Genomic DNA, 14960 nt, shown 5'->3' on the forward strand with positions numbered 1-14960 from the left:
ATGCAGCCTTATCTTTCCTTTGACTATGTCTCACTCTTTTTGGAGTGACCCAGTGTAAGTGTCTCAACACAAACAGAAGTTAAACAAAGAATTAGTAAGAATCATCTGACAAGGCTGACAAGAAAAATGTATGATTATCAAATACCTGAGGCTTGATATAGGCACATATTTTCACACATGAGTAGGAATTATTCTCGACTTTCACGTATTTTGTAGTATCTTCTATATTTGTAAGAATTTATTTTTTAATGGTAGAATGGGGAAAGGGAGGGACAGCATGTATTTTGCAGGCAGTGGAATTTGTTCCAAAGTAAGAGCAAGTTTTTCTTTCCCTTTATGAAAGAGAAAGGAATGTAAGTGTGGTTATTTATGACTCATATAGTTATCTTCTCAGAGATTCTTCAAATTCAGGGTATTTTAGAGGATAAATTTATGTGAACTTAACAGCTCTGTTTACAAGATCATTTTTTATAAGCTATTATGATGAAAGAAGGTATGTGGGATTTGGGGGTTTTGTTTTTAATTCTGGTATTAAAATCTTAAAAGGGGGAGAAATGGAATTGTTGGCTGCAAGCAGTAAAGCAACTCCAAGTAGTATTCTTTTTCATTTCTGACTTGTGAAGATTTTCTTGTAGGCTTAGGAAGACCTGTACTAAAGCATTAGGCATTGGAAGTGTTTTAAGACCTGAAACTATTTCAGTCCAGTCTTTCAACATGTGTTCTTGGTGACTTAAAAAGCAGTTCTAGGAATTTGGAACCTTTCCAGAAGTGTGTGTTGATATATTTTCAAGGAGAGACAGCAAGCAGTAAATGCAGCTCAGCTATGATGTGAAGCACTAAACCTTAAAGAGCCAGCATGGACAGGTGATGTTTAACGGCTTTAAAGTGTGTTGATGGGTTTGCTGCTGTAGAAGATACAATTTTGCTATAAATACTAAAGCGAAGGTTTCTTCTTGTTGTCAGTATTGAACACTCATATTTTCTGGAAATTTTGTGATGAAATACTAGTGGAAAGAGGACCAAATGCTAAAGGGAAAAATAGATCTTGGATTTAGGGCTTCTCAATCTCTGCATTCTATTCATGGTAAGGTGTGGTACCTATCTGGAGTGACAGTGTTTAGGTTAGAAAGGTTAGGCACAGGCTACTTGCTTCCTAACACTTTTCCTGTAAAAGAGAAATGGTTAGAGATGGTAAACTGCAATTGTGGGCAGACTGTGTGTATACTAAATAAAGGTACTGCACTTTACTGACCCTGTAAGGCCTTACTTTGAAATAACAAATGACAGTTTACAGAAGAGCTAGAAATGGGAATAACATCTTAAAATAACCTTTTTAAGAGCACCTCGTGTTCTTAACTTGATACCAGGCTCTTTGAGATGCAATGAATGAGAGTAATAACAAAGTAAGCCAGGAGGTGGAAGTAAGGCAATAATATTAATGGCAGAGATCATCGTGTGATCTTGTTAAAGATCTTTCTCTTAAGAACCATGTTCAAGGAAGGTGTTCAAGGAAGACTTTCTTAAACCTGTGTTACAATGTTTGGCTTGATACTACTGAGACCTGTCGTTTTAAAATATGTAGGCAATTTTCAGTCTTGATTTGAGGATACATTTACTAGATCCAACTTAGGGGAAAAGAGGTGTATTCTGTTACTCATAGCAGGCCAGTTACAGGCATAGCAAAGATAAGGAAGAAGTTTTATTCCAGAAACAATCTGAGATTAAGAATGGGTGTCTTGGTAGACTAGTTTTCTGTGGCATAAATCCAAGCAGTAGCTTCAAAAGTTAAGGTGGTTTAATAGCTACACTACTCTCACACTATCCTGTGGCAGGTGTAAGGAGTGTTTACATTTCAAGTGACCCTTTCGTCTCTTACACCTTGATGGTTTAGAGCCTTAATTTTTATTTATGAAAAAAGCTGTGGTTTTCAATTAATCTTAGTTGACAATGACAGGTAATGAAATAATTTCCCCCTTCTATAAGTGAATATTCTGTAAATAAGTGGAAGACTTGCTCTACAAGTGTTTTGCAATTTAAAGGGTTGTAAGTAATTAAAAATTGTTTCAGTATTGTTAAAGGGTTTTAGGGAACTAAGAATTATAGGGCTTGTAGAAGATTGCTAGGATTTTATTTCAGGTGATGTCAAGTTCTATTATTTTATTCACTGTTATTTTATTCTATAATATTAATATTAACTACCTATTCCAGATGTATCTAAATTGCAACTGTTCAAAAGCCAATGAACTATTCCTGTAAAATCTTTTAAAAAAACAGGTTGTACAGGAGCAAGTAACACAAGTAATAAAACAGGACAGTGTAGTAGCTGATAGTTGAAGACTGTGCTTAGTTATGTTTTTGTGTTCTGTAATAGGCTGTACATATTTGAATAGGCAGTACAGAACAGGTTTCTTAAAATGGTGCTTAAAATGAGAAGTAAAGCTTTAACCTTTAGGAGACCCCTTATGCTCTAGAAAAAACCCCATGTTTAACAGGAAAAAACATTTGAAATGCTGTTTCTCATGAAGTTGTATCTTTTTATGTGGTCCACAAGTACAAGAATGCAAAATTGCTTTTGAAAACAAAAATAATTTAGGATGGCCATCAGTGATTCTTGCAGAACACCTTTTTTCCATCCTCTTTGGTGATATCCCTGAATTGAGAAGATTCCCTCTGTAATATTTTTCGTATCGTAAAATATCAGGAAATAGATGCATTTGGCAAGCTGGACCATTTAAGCAGTTGTACAAGAGAGGGGTGTGATCAAAATTATAAAGAGTCTGTATTAGTGACCCACTGATGAAGATAAAAAGTCTTCTTTGCAGAAGTTTTTTTTCTTAAATACTTAACATGCACAGAGTTACAAATGTAGAAGCCTCCTGTCCTTACAGGGTGGTGGAGGTGTGTGTGATGGGGGCCTAATGATTTTTAATGTCCCTTCCAACCCAAACCATTCCATGATTTTATGATGTGGTTAGTGGACAAAGGGCCAGTCTTGGATCTTAATGAGACTTTAGCTTGAATTGTATCTTTCCGGGTTTTCTCTCCTTGAACAGAAACAACTCTTTGAAATTTTCTTGGGTATGTATCCTTTTTTTCTGAGCTCTGCTGCAGTGACAGGCTAGACCAAAGACCTTCATGTCAGATATAAGTGTGGGGCCCAACTCCCACCAAGTGCTGGCTCCTTTCCCAGGTAAGGGACATCGGTGCTGGCAGCGAACCACAGAGACCTGGCGTGCACGTACTGTGCCAGAATCCCTGTGTGGCTTTGCCAGCTGGCACTAAGCTTTTCCTATTCCTGTTCCTACCTGCATGTCTAATGTAGTTACTGATAATGGCTTTTCAAGCATTTGGTTGTGTCAAATAGGAATATTCAGTGCGTTTTTCTCTATGACTGCCCCTACCACCTCATGTTTGGTTTTAAGTCAGAAAAAATCACTTCTGTGTGTAATGAGAAATCTGGCATTTACTGCTCCTGTTAGTGTAATGTGATGCTGTCTTTTGTTGTGTAGTGAGAAAACACTCTTACTGAGCTACCTTACCCTATGCTATGCTTGCTATGGTTTTGGATTATGCTTCTTCATTTTATCTATCCAAGTATAAAGAATGTATTCTCAGATATACTTAATTACTAGGAGCAATAGGAGATTTCAGAGTACAGTCTAGGAGATGTTGTGGATTCTAAAATATGCTGCACTGTGGAGAACCTTTGGATTCCAACTATAGCATGTAACTGTCCCACGAAAGAATTTTCTTTACTCCTTTATACAGATTTGGTTAGAAAATTTTATCTCAAATGTTTAATTCTGAGAGCAAGAGATTGCTTTTGTCAGACAGTTCTTTTAATAAAGCACAGAATCCTTGGTAATAAAAGTTTGTACAATAAGTGAAAAATACTCTTTGTTTTAAATTACTCAGCTCATGTCTTAGGCAAAGAATTTCACTATCAGTATTAACTAATTTGTTTAATTGTGCATCTTTCAGAGATGAGGCATTACTTTTAATTAGAAAATTAGAGAATTAACATAGAAGTATTTTCAGTGAATTACTGACTTGAGTGAATTTTCAGAATTTTCATGATAAACAAATTGGGGGGGCGGGCAACGTGTGTGTGTAAATGAGGGATTCTTCTTGTTCCTTAAGTTTTACCAGAGCTGAAACTATTTGGAGAAGACCTGTGGGCTGTGAAGTTTTTTGGGGCATGAAAAGACTTTTTTGTTCTCACACTTATTTCTTCCATCCACTTAGGTAATTTTCCCATTTGTGTGCTTCTACCTTCAGAACAATCCTGTGACTGAAAAGGTAGAAGATAAGTGCTGATAGATTGCGCTGAGCTTATTTTTGTGCAGACGAGTACTCAGTGACGTAAGGGAAATTAATGTCAAGGCATGAGATGCTATGTTCCAAATCTTTCCTACTAGGGTAATGCATTTGGAGACGTCAGTTAAGGGACAACAAAAGAACTGGGGTTTTTTCCCCCCATTTTATGATCTAAAGGAGCAAATTAGGATCTCTCCTGCAGATTCTCCAGGTTTTCCATACTGGAATGCTCTGTATTGAGGCAAGATAGACAAAGACGTTACCTGAGACATTATCTCTGTTTAAAATAAATTATATATCTTCAGATTATTATTTGAAGATTTTAGGAAGAAGTAGTAATTCTTGTCACAAAGGTTTTTGTCTTCAGCAGACTTGGGAGGTTATTGAGAAGATAGAGTCAGACTCTTGTTGGAGGTGCATTTTGAAAGGATGAGGGGAACCACATGTAAGATGCAGTATTGGAAGTGATGATTGAATATTAAGAAATTTTTGTCGTGCATTATATTGCTATAGGTTGTTATAGGTTGCCCAGAGAGACTGTAGAGTATATATCCTTAAAGGTAGTAAAAGCCTGGCTGGTTGTCATCCTAACCAACCTGACCAAAAAGATGGCTTCAGCTTTAAAGTTGGCTGTACTTTGAGCAAGATTGGACTGGGTAGCTCACCTCTAGATGGTCCTTACCTCCATCATTAGTATATGATCTCTCTTAGTTCAAATTTCGAAGTAATAGGATTTGAGAATTCACGTAGGTATACACTTGAATTTTTTTCTATACTGTGTTAACATGTGGAAGAATGTTCTTTGTATGAAGCTTAAAAGGCGTCTAGCCAAAGAAAATAGGAAGTTCTGTGTGGAACTGTACTTCAGGCATTTCCACATCAGAGCATTTTTGGATACGTGTTTTTGATCTCTCTGACTTCATAAGTCTTCTAGTACCATTTCATAGGGGCTTTGGGGAGAAATTGGGGAACTTAAAGCATTTTCTTTTTTGTGAATTTTAAAGAACTTCACACAAACTGACTTTTGGAGTGATACCAATCATGTGATAGAGATGTTTCAAGTTCCTAACATTTAAATTTGTTTCATACTGATAAGGGCCTTAAGTAGTAAATACTCTTGGTGGATTTGAACAGCTAAGCTTGGATAAAGTCATGTTGGATTAAAATGAGCAATTATCTCTTGAGCTTTGTATTACTAAATTTAGTATTGGGAAGTCTACTAATTCTATCGATTATTGGTTTATAGTAATTCTATAAGAAGATTTGCTTGAAAGTTGTACTATGGTACAGACATTTATGTGAATAAAGCTCTGAAGGTCACATAGTTGTACCTTTCAAGCTTTTAAAAAACAATATTCAAGTAAAAGGTAGTGTTCCTTTTAGAAATAACACCGATGCCAGAAATATAAATTCCAACCTTTTTAGAGCTAACTTTTTCTCCATTGCTATTATAATAATTTTATATTAATTACCTTTCTGCATGGTTTTTTGATTGGTTGGTTTTTTTGATTGGGTGTGGTATGGTGTTTTTCTTTTTTTGTTCTTCTTGCTAGGCTGAAGGGTACTATAAGTTGTTTTAACGAATTAATTGGGGATGAAGGAAAAAAAAAATCCCTGTACTTTTATTTTGTTTTGCTTTTCCTTGTAAATTGTGTTTGTAAGTAAATATTTATCTGTCCACCTGCAGATATTAATATTCCTATCTGAATAATGAAACTTAAGGAAACATGGACCTACTCAATGCAACTGTCTTATACTCAGTGCAGCTTAGAGGGCTTCTCAGTGCTTTTCTTTGTTGATTTAGAATCAAAGTGTCCAACTTTTATTTTCTAATTTTGCCCTGCCTTTGGAATGAATGTACCTGCAATATGTTTTTGTTTAATAATGGCAGCAATAGTTTTGGATTTCCTAGGTAGTAGTTGAGATGTCTTTATTTTTGACATCAGTTTGTCATACTGATGATAACAGTTTGATATCAGATTGTCCTACTGAAAAAAAAAGTCCCTTTCTTAAGCAACAGTCTGGTGCACTGTTTGCAATAGCCAAATTTTTCTTAGTCTGTTGTACTGCCACCCCCAATGCTTGCTCTGAAAAAGAATAATTCAGAGGCTCTTTTTCAGCACCAAGTTTTTTCTTCAACTTACTCTAATAGGATTGCATTGGATTGTGATGCATTTTACTTAATCGTTGCTGTAAATCATCTTTCTCATCAACATTTCATATCATCCCAAGATACCGTTGCAGGTGTAGCAGTCACTTTGCACATACAGAAGTGGTTTGGGGAAGGTATTCTTGTTTTTCATTTGCCTACAAGACTACGTGTCTGGGTTCCTCTGTCTTTGTGAGACTCTGATTTGCTAGGGTAGCGAGAAGGTGGGTTCTTTAAAGTTTCCTTTTAGAGTTGAAAAGCAATGTCAGTGTTGTAGGTTGTGGGCTGACTGACTGGCAGTGCCTACTTGGGTGCCTTGAAGCAACTGTGAGGCACCTGGACATGATTGTGTGATAAGTCATGGCTGAGAGGTCAGTGCATTTCGGTGGAAAAGCAGTTTGCTATGGACACAGGTTGTTTAAAAATACTTTTGGTTTGTCACTTATTTCAGGTTGGTTTTCCATAGCTTTTGCCTGTCCCTCTGCAACATATCTGCTCTTCTTCAAACTTTTTCTACTGAAAAAAATTTTCTGTCAGACTGCAATTTTGTAAAAGGAGATAGACTCCTCATTTGCTTGTTGTACTTCCCCTTCATGCAGCAACATAGTCTTTGACTGTGGGAATGATCACACTATTACAAATGCCAATTTTTGCAATAGCAGGCTATATTGTTGAAGATGGAGGCCCTTGAAAAAATTGTGTGGGAGTTTTGTTTGTTATTGAGGACAGAAAACAGTGTGGTATCTTTGTCTCTAATTTATGGGAACAGCAAGAGACCAAAATGTGGAAGTCCTTCCAATTTTTCAGGAAGTAAAATCTCGAACAGTTTCAGATTACTGCAAGGTGGTTTTTTTTTTTTTTTTTTTTTTTTTTTGGCGTACAATGTTCAAAACACATGCTTAAAACGGTCTTATTAACAATATTAAACCAAGCAATTCCATAAAATGTTCTACTGGTAGAAGAATGATGGAGTTTCTCTTAGGAAGAAATAGTTCCTGCAAAAAAATCCAACACTTTGACAATGAATAGAACTGTTTAGATGTATATGTAAACTGTTGTTTAATAATTACCAATTGAATATATAAAATAAAACAGAAATCCCAGTGGGCATGATAACAACATTTGCAGTGAGTGGTGGCTCACTCTGTTGCACCAGGCAGCTTTGAGTGGGGTGTGTTGAGTAATGCAATAATTTTTGAGCCTACCACTTTTGCTTTCTCTGTGCATAAGATCATTGTATCAAGATGGTATCAATAACATGGCCATTGTTAATGGTGCCTCCTGGTCATATTATATAGCAAGTACATTGATTTGTGTTTAGGTGTCACCTTGGCATTAATTTCTCTGGGAATTGCATTGTGCATAGCAGTCATGGAGGGTTGAGGTCAGGCTGCCCAGGAGGGGCTGGTATTCCTGTTGGAAGAAGCTCACAAAAGTCTCTCTCTATAAATAGGACTCTATATTAATCTCTTTTCCACTCATGGAAACAAATAGCTTTTAATATGCTTAATTTCAGACTTGGTCATAGTGCCAGTCAGTTGACTCTAATTAAACTAGTCTTGGAAGTCTGTCAAGAATTGGGTTTTGTTATGTGAAAAGGAGTCTTGACCAAATTAATTAAACATTGAACCTACTCATGTGTTAATACTGATTTTTACATGTATTTTTAGTCATGTAGCACTGTAAAAATACACAAAACTTCTATAAAGCCAGTATCTTTTTGGGCTTAGGGATTCTTTTTTGGAAAACAAGGTTAACATCCTAACACTTTTTATTTCTTTAAAACTCTGTAATCATCAGGATTTTTTGATATCTTCAGTCTAATCTATGTGTTCTCTACACACAAATATATGTATGTGTACAGTCACAGCTCCTAGGGCTTGCTTGTAACATGTAAATTTGCTGAATTTGCATCTGTCTAAGAGCTGGAAAACCACTTCCTTTTCCTTTGGTTAATGTCAGTCTTCTGAAATAACTCTTCTGCAGTATGAAACAGAATATTTAGTGTTAACCTGCAGGCTTCTAGTTAATATGTCTCTTCCTGAGATTGTTTGTTTAAATAGGAATTGAAAAGGCTGTTGTATATGCTATCTCCATTACAGGAGACGTGGTAGTAATATGTTCATAACACTGTTGATTGAGTTCTTTTGCCAAGTTGTTGATGCTAGTATTGTCTTAATGTGAAAGGTCAAAGGAAAACAAGGTGTTTAAAGTATATTGTTTAAAGAGCAGTCTATTAATGTGAGGATGTCCTCCTAAATTTATTTAAAAAAAGCTAGGATAGGAAAAAAAACCCCAGCCTCTCTAAGTTATTTGAGGTGTTGACATACACTTCAAAATATAAGTTCTTACTATGTTCCTGATACTAAATTAATAGTATAATTGAATACATCCATCTAAATGTATTACATGCTACTTGAGAAAATGTTGGCAACTCTTTCAAGAAGAGAAAACTCCTTGCAGACTCTAAATGATGGGTCGATTTCTTAACGATGCTAATAAGCTGAACCAGGAGATTACATTTTGCCAGTTTAGTGACTGTCCTGGTATTAATCCCTGCAAAAAAGAGGAGCTTTACCAAAAAATTACACAAAAAAGTGTAATTCCTCTGCCTTGGCTTCATGTTTATCAAGTAGCTTCTTTCAGTGTTACATGTCAAACTTGTATTTATGTATTACTTGTTTCACAACTGAATTCTTAAACTGAGTAAGAATGTGGCTCAGTTTATCAAGGAAATGAGTCTAGCACTAGTTGCTTGACCCTCTGGAAGGACAGAAAGGAAGTGGTCTCGGTAGTTTACTAAAGGTAGTTTGGTCAAGTGCTTTTGGATTTCTTTTTGTCAAACCCCTTGTCTCTAGACACTAAATAGGACCAGGAGATAATTTTTTCTTTAATTGTTTCCTTTTAAATTTTCTTGAATAGGCCACAGAGCTGTGTATATTGGAGTTCATGTCCCACTTGGAAAGCCAGGCCGTCGGCGGCATCGACATCGTGGGCACAGGCATCACAGGAGGAAAAAAGAAAAAGAAACTGACAGAGAGGATGGCCGAGAATCTCCATCATATGGTAAGAAATTCATTGCGCAAGTTCTTTGCCTCTCTTGGATATAAACTTGTAGTAGTTAACTCTGCTTAAATGTTGCTTGTTTTGTCCTATTTCTTTTATTCTCATTCAGTAATTAATGTCTTTCTATGTACAACCAGACCAGGATTTTGTGACTGTGTTTTTTCTAAGTCATAAGCTATTGGACTAGGTCCAGCTGTCCACATGAATGTTCAGCAGCCTGCACTGAATAGGTTAGACTAGAGCTTTGTAATGCTCTCCTGTAGCATGAAAATCTGTGTTATTTAAATTAGACACCTTTTTTCAGATTGTGTAGTCGTGTATGCTTCTTCGTCTGATTTTTAAAAGTAAGAATGTGAAGCAGCATTTTTTCCATGGTAATTTGATCAATGATCTAAGTATTTACTTCAACCTTTTTGCTGTCTGTTAGTAAAGGAATTGTAGTGCCTCCTAAGTTTCTGGTTTGGATCATAAACTGCCCCCAAGTCTACCTCTTATCCTCAAGAGACAGTAATTTTTTCATATCATTCTCTGAAATGAAATTATTTAAGTACTCTTAGCAGTTTTTCTTCAAGACCCTGTGTCCACTATTATTCCTGGGCTGCAGTGAATGGTCAGGCTGCACTGCAATGTTGTAATTCAAGTGTGGACACCGTGCTGTTCACTGTTACCTTTCTATAACTAGAACCATGTTCTGCATGGGACCAGTACCTGAAAAAAAGGAGTCTTCAAATGGGAATGCTTTTACAAGTCTCCTTTTACCATTCTCCTCTGGCTCTTGGTTCCATCCATCTTCAAGGTTTCCCTTCCCAAACGTAAATTATTATAATTGACGTTATATTTGTAGAGTCTTGCTCTACCGTTTTTGAAGCAACAAGTGATATTAAATTGATAAAAAATCAATTCTCTGTTCTGGTTACTTCTTTATCCAGGATACACAGGATATGGCAGGATTCTTGGCCTGTACTGGTTTTGAGACAGAAACAATGTGCTATAGATCTGATAATGAATGCTGTTTGCATTCAAGAGCTCATTTCAGAATTGCTACTGGATGATGATCTATGCCAGAACATCAGTGCAAAAGCAAAATCCAATTCTGAATGAAGTTTGTTAGTAATTCAGATCTTATGTCTAAATCTAAAGGGTGCTGTTACTTCTACACTAGAAGCATACAGTTGTATGTTCACATCTAATAGCTGTGAGAGTGATGTTTCAGTGAAAAAAAATGAAATCTTTAAAATTGAGATTTACCTGGATTTTCTGTCTCTGACCTTCCTGAGATAACATTATAATTACTACATTATTGATCCCTGGTAATTTGAAAATCTGCTTGAATTGAAACCAAGTCTTTATATAGGTATTAAAAGTATCTAAACCTATGTGCTTTTATTGGTGGGGATTTTTTTTTAAGTTTTGGTCATAGCAGTGAAATCCAGTACTTAATCAATAAAGATAGTGTAATTTCCTTACAAGTTTCTACTGAGCCTGTTCCAATGGGCATTATTATATTACGAGAAGTTAGAATATTTCCTCAACATTTTAACTGCATAGTTTCTACTCTACTATGCTAATTTATACATAGTGCTCCAACCACACAATGAAAAAATTAATTTCTCATCCTATGTTAGTAGCAACAGACCATAGAAAAGTCTTCTGCTCTAACAATACGAGTGCCTGAGTACTCACAATTTGAGTATCTTCAGCTATTATTTGGGCAACTGATCTATAAATCAGGCTGTTTTTTTTCCAACAACCCGTTTTGTTTTCTCATTTTCTCCTATAATTAGTAACTGTGTTATGGTGGTATCATTTATTTTGTTCTCAAAATGAAAACAAGGTTTCTAGCCTTTTGGTATATTAATTTTTACTTTTTTTAAAACCAATTTTGCTGTTGATTTTTTTTTTTGCACATCGGCAATCTATAGAAGAGCTAAAAATACTTAATTATTTTTCATAAAGATAAATTTTCAGATGTTTTGTTTTCAGAAACAATATAAAATTTTCAGAGAACCTCCTTTTAAAGAAATGTCTGTGTTTCTTTTGTTCCTTTTCCTTCTTAAAGATGTTGTGCTGCACATTTCTAGCTGAGAGCAGGAAATTTTACTGTTAAGTAGTGTTTCTTGTGTAATAGAAGTATGAATTCTTTTAATTGATCAGTTTCTCCTTTTTTTCAAGACACACCATCTCAACGAGTCCAGTTTATCTTGGGTACCGAAGATGATGATGAACACATTCCTCATGATCTCTTCACTGAAATGGATGAACTTTACTTCAGGGATGGAGAAGAATATGAATGGAGAGAAACGGCTAGGTATGCTGGGAGTAGATTGCTTCAAGGTATACGTGTGTGGGTTGACACATGCAGGCATCCAGAGCAGCCACAAAACCACGGTTAAAATGCAAAAGGTAAATTTGTTTCATTACTTGGCTGACTGGAGGATCCTGAAGCAGCACCCAGACTGAGACACACAAGCAGGAACACCAGCACTGTAAGGCTCAGTCCATCCTGACGGGCAGCGGGCCTGCTGTTTGCACCCATGTATGAAAGGCCTGCGATGTGTAGTTTACCACCATACTTTTATCCCCCTGTGCTTTTTTTATCATCTCTGAGTTTTGATTTCTCTTCCAAGATAGGGAGCTCAAACATGTCCATAGGAGTGCCTCCAAGTCTCTGTAACAAAGACCTATGTTATCTCTGCATGGAGATTCTACTTCTCAAAACAGACAAAGGTTAAACAACAGGAGGCATTGTATATGGGGTTTCCCACACTGTTATTTTCCAGACCTTGGCATTCCAACTGCAAGGTCACTTGAGCGAATCTACCATCCTTCTCACCATTCTTCTTCTTTTAAACCTTTCCTCCCAACAATATTATAGTGATTTTATTTCAAAGAACTGCAAGCCAGGTTTGGGTTAGAATCTTCACTAACTGTAGGAGTTGTCTACTCAAGTCATGCTCATCTAAACAAAACTTCTGGGTTTTTTGTCCAACTCTGAAACAATCCATATGGTTTCTCCAGAGACTCTCAGGCTTACTGGTCGGTGGTGTGTTCACTTCCCTAATACTGATCATACCAAACACTGTGAAAGGTAGGACTACACTGAGTTACTAATACAGGTGTTCATCAATGAATCGGTATCTCTCTGGTATATTATTGCCAATAAATTGGTGTAGTTTTTTTCTCACTCAGACATAAATAAAATCAGGAATTATGTTTTTCTTTGGTAGTATTTGATCAGTTTTTTGCAAATTGCATGCATGAACATTACAGGATGCCATGGTTGCTTTTGACCCATACTGGTTTAGTTGCTTCCCTCCACATATGCATTGTAATAAATTTTTCTACATTCAGTACTTCAGACTACCTTGTTGCATGCTAGCTTTTGCAGAAGTTTGATTTGTGTAATGCCTGTGAGTTGGAATCAAGATCAATTTATAGTTGCACATATTAGTATTGCCCAGTTTTTAAATATCTGACATAGAACCCTTAGGAGACTTGAACATGCTATATGGTGTTTCAGACAGCTTTCTAGTCCTAAAATACTGACAAAATCAAGATATGCAAATCAAGTAACAAGGCACAGTCCCATGCTCTTCACAAGAATGTGTGAATAGACAGGTATTGTTCAAACCAAAAGAAACAAAATGGGCAAAAACGAAAACATTCGAGTGTGGTTAAAAGACCTGATAAAAATGTCAATCAGTTGGGCTGTGTCATAAAATGAAAGGTGGTGTGATTTGATTTCATGCGATTTCCTGTTCCGTGTTATGCCAAAGCCACATGGAAGAATGGGATTATTTCCCAAATTTTCTTTCCAAGAGAAATATAAGTATGTGTATGTGAATGCATTTCAGGTGGCTGAAATTTGAAGAGGATGTTGAAGATGGTGGTGATCGATGGAGCAAGCCTTATGTAGCAACTTTGTCTCTGCACAGTCTCTTTGAACTACGAAGCTGTATTCTAAACGGGACGGTCATGTTGGACATGAGAGCAAGCACACTTGATGAGATAGCAGGTTGCAGCAAAACTTATTAAAAATATTTTATTTCTAAGTTTTAATCTATTTGAGGTGGTTTTGGTGGTGTCTTTAGGTTTTTTAATTACTATATTGAAGAAACATATGTGCATGCTTACTGCAGTTTTCTTGATCTGATTATAAGGAATGTGGTTCCTACAAACTTCACATACAGAAAGCTACACTGGATGAGTAGGAGCTCCTTTAGTACGTATTTTAGGATGAGGCCCAGGATTTACCTTTATATTCTAATCCCTGAATATGTTCTTTGTCTTTGTTTCTACAGATGAATTGTAAATATCTGCCAGAACATTTTAGGAGTTATTTATGCACTTTAGTACCATAATTATTAATCATAATTTGGCTGATGTTAACTTGATGCCATTAGTGCAGTTGGTTGTTGCTCATCTGGTATTTTTTTCACCTTTATAAGAGGTGAGCAGAAATAAATTTTGTACATGTTGTTTGACCTACTATGTTGAGTGTCCTCACTAATCACATGGTCATTTTGGATACACAGCTTTGGAGAATTTCATGTATATATAATATATACACATACACACGTACATATATATATACACATTATATATATATCTGCTTAGCCTGAATGCCTTTGAATTAGTTGTACATAATTTTCCTGGTATCTCTTGCTACAGGTACCACACAGTGGATTGCATTTGCAGGAACCACACTAGAATTAGGGCAGACCAGTATATGTCTACCATGTATGTGGACAAGATGTTTCTGCCTTAAAAACTTTGGCAGTGCTTGAAATGTTTTCTTGTTTTGAAATCCTCAAAATTCACTCAGGAAATTGTCATTCCCTTCCTATTTTCTTCACTTACTGAACAAGAGTATTCAATGCGTTGTCTGTGAATGTAATGTTTTTGTTTATAATTTTATTTTTTAATAATTGAATTTAGCAATAATCTTAGTACATAAGAAAAATAGTTATTGCTTAATTCTATGTAAATGGCACTCTAGATAGTGGGTATTTTAGTTGGAACTAGGATGTCTTACGAGATTGTACGAATTTGTTTCCAGTTAATTTTAGATGCCATTGTCAAGTGCATAGGGTAACAGTCCTTGGTATACAAATGTACTGTCTTGTTTCCTTAAACCAGGAATACCTAGTAGGTATTATTGTTTCTTCCTCAAAGAGGAGGGAGAAGGTGGCAGGTTTCCTTCTGAGAACCTCTAGCAAGTGGCTGTGTGTTACCAGTAATCCCAGAAGGAAGGTGCACTGTAATGACAGACACTTTGCTGCATATAGTTTCGTTAGTAAGGTATCTTGAGCCCTAACATTTTTCATTGTGAAAAGTTCTATGTCATTTCAATTTAGCAATGCAGTTAAGTTCTCAATATATTAGATACCATTGGTAATATATATTTGAAAAGTTGTCATATAGGTTT

At 36.0% G+C, this 14960-nt stretch overlaps 1 protein-coding gene across 6 annotated transcripts in view; it reads left to right on the plus strand.

Moving 5' to 3' along the window:
* SLC4A7 (solute carrier family 4 member 7) overlaps positions 1-14960 on the plus strand; it is a 155323-nt gene that overhangs the window by 102656 nt on the left and 37707 nt on the right. For all 6 annotated transcript variants that reach the window (XM_050319107.1, XM_050319116.1, XM_050319132.1 and 3 more), the window contains 3 exons: positions 9389-9532; positions 11705-11840; positions 13387-13547. In XM_050319107.1, coding sequence (XP_050175064.1) covers positions 9389-9532; positions 11705-11840; positions 13387-13547 — 441 coding nt within the window. The remainder of the gene's footprint in view (positions 1-9388; positions 9533-11704; positions 11841-13386; positions 13548-14960) is intronic.

The sequence above is a fragment of the Myiozetetes cayanensis genome, unplaced genomic scaffold (genome assembly GCF_022539395.1).
Source record: "Myiozetetes cayanensis isolate MyiCay16 unplaced genomic scaffold, myiCay2020 scf1, whole genome shotgun sequence".
In the NCBI taxonomy this organism is placed as follows: Eukaryota; Metazoa; Chordata; class Aves; order Passeriformes; family Tyrannidae; genus Myiozetetes; species Myiozetetes cayanensis.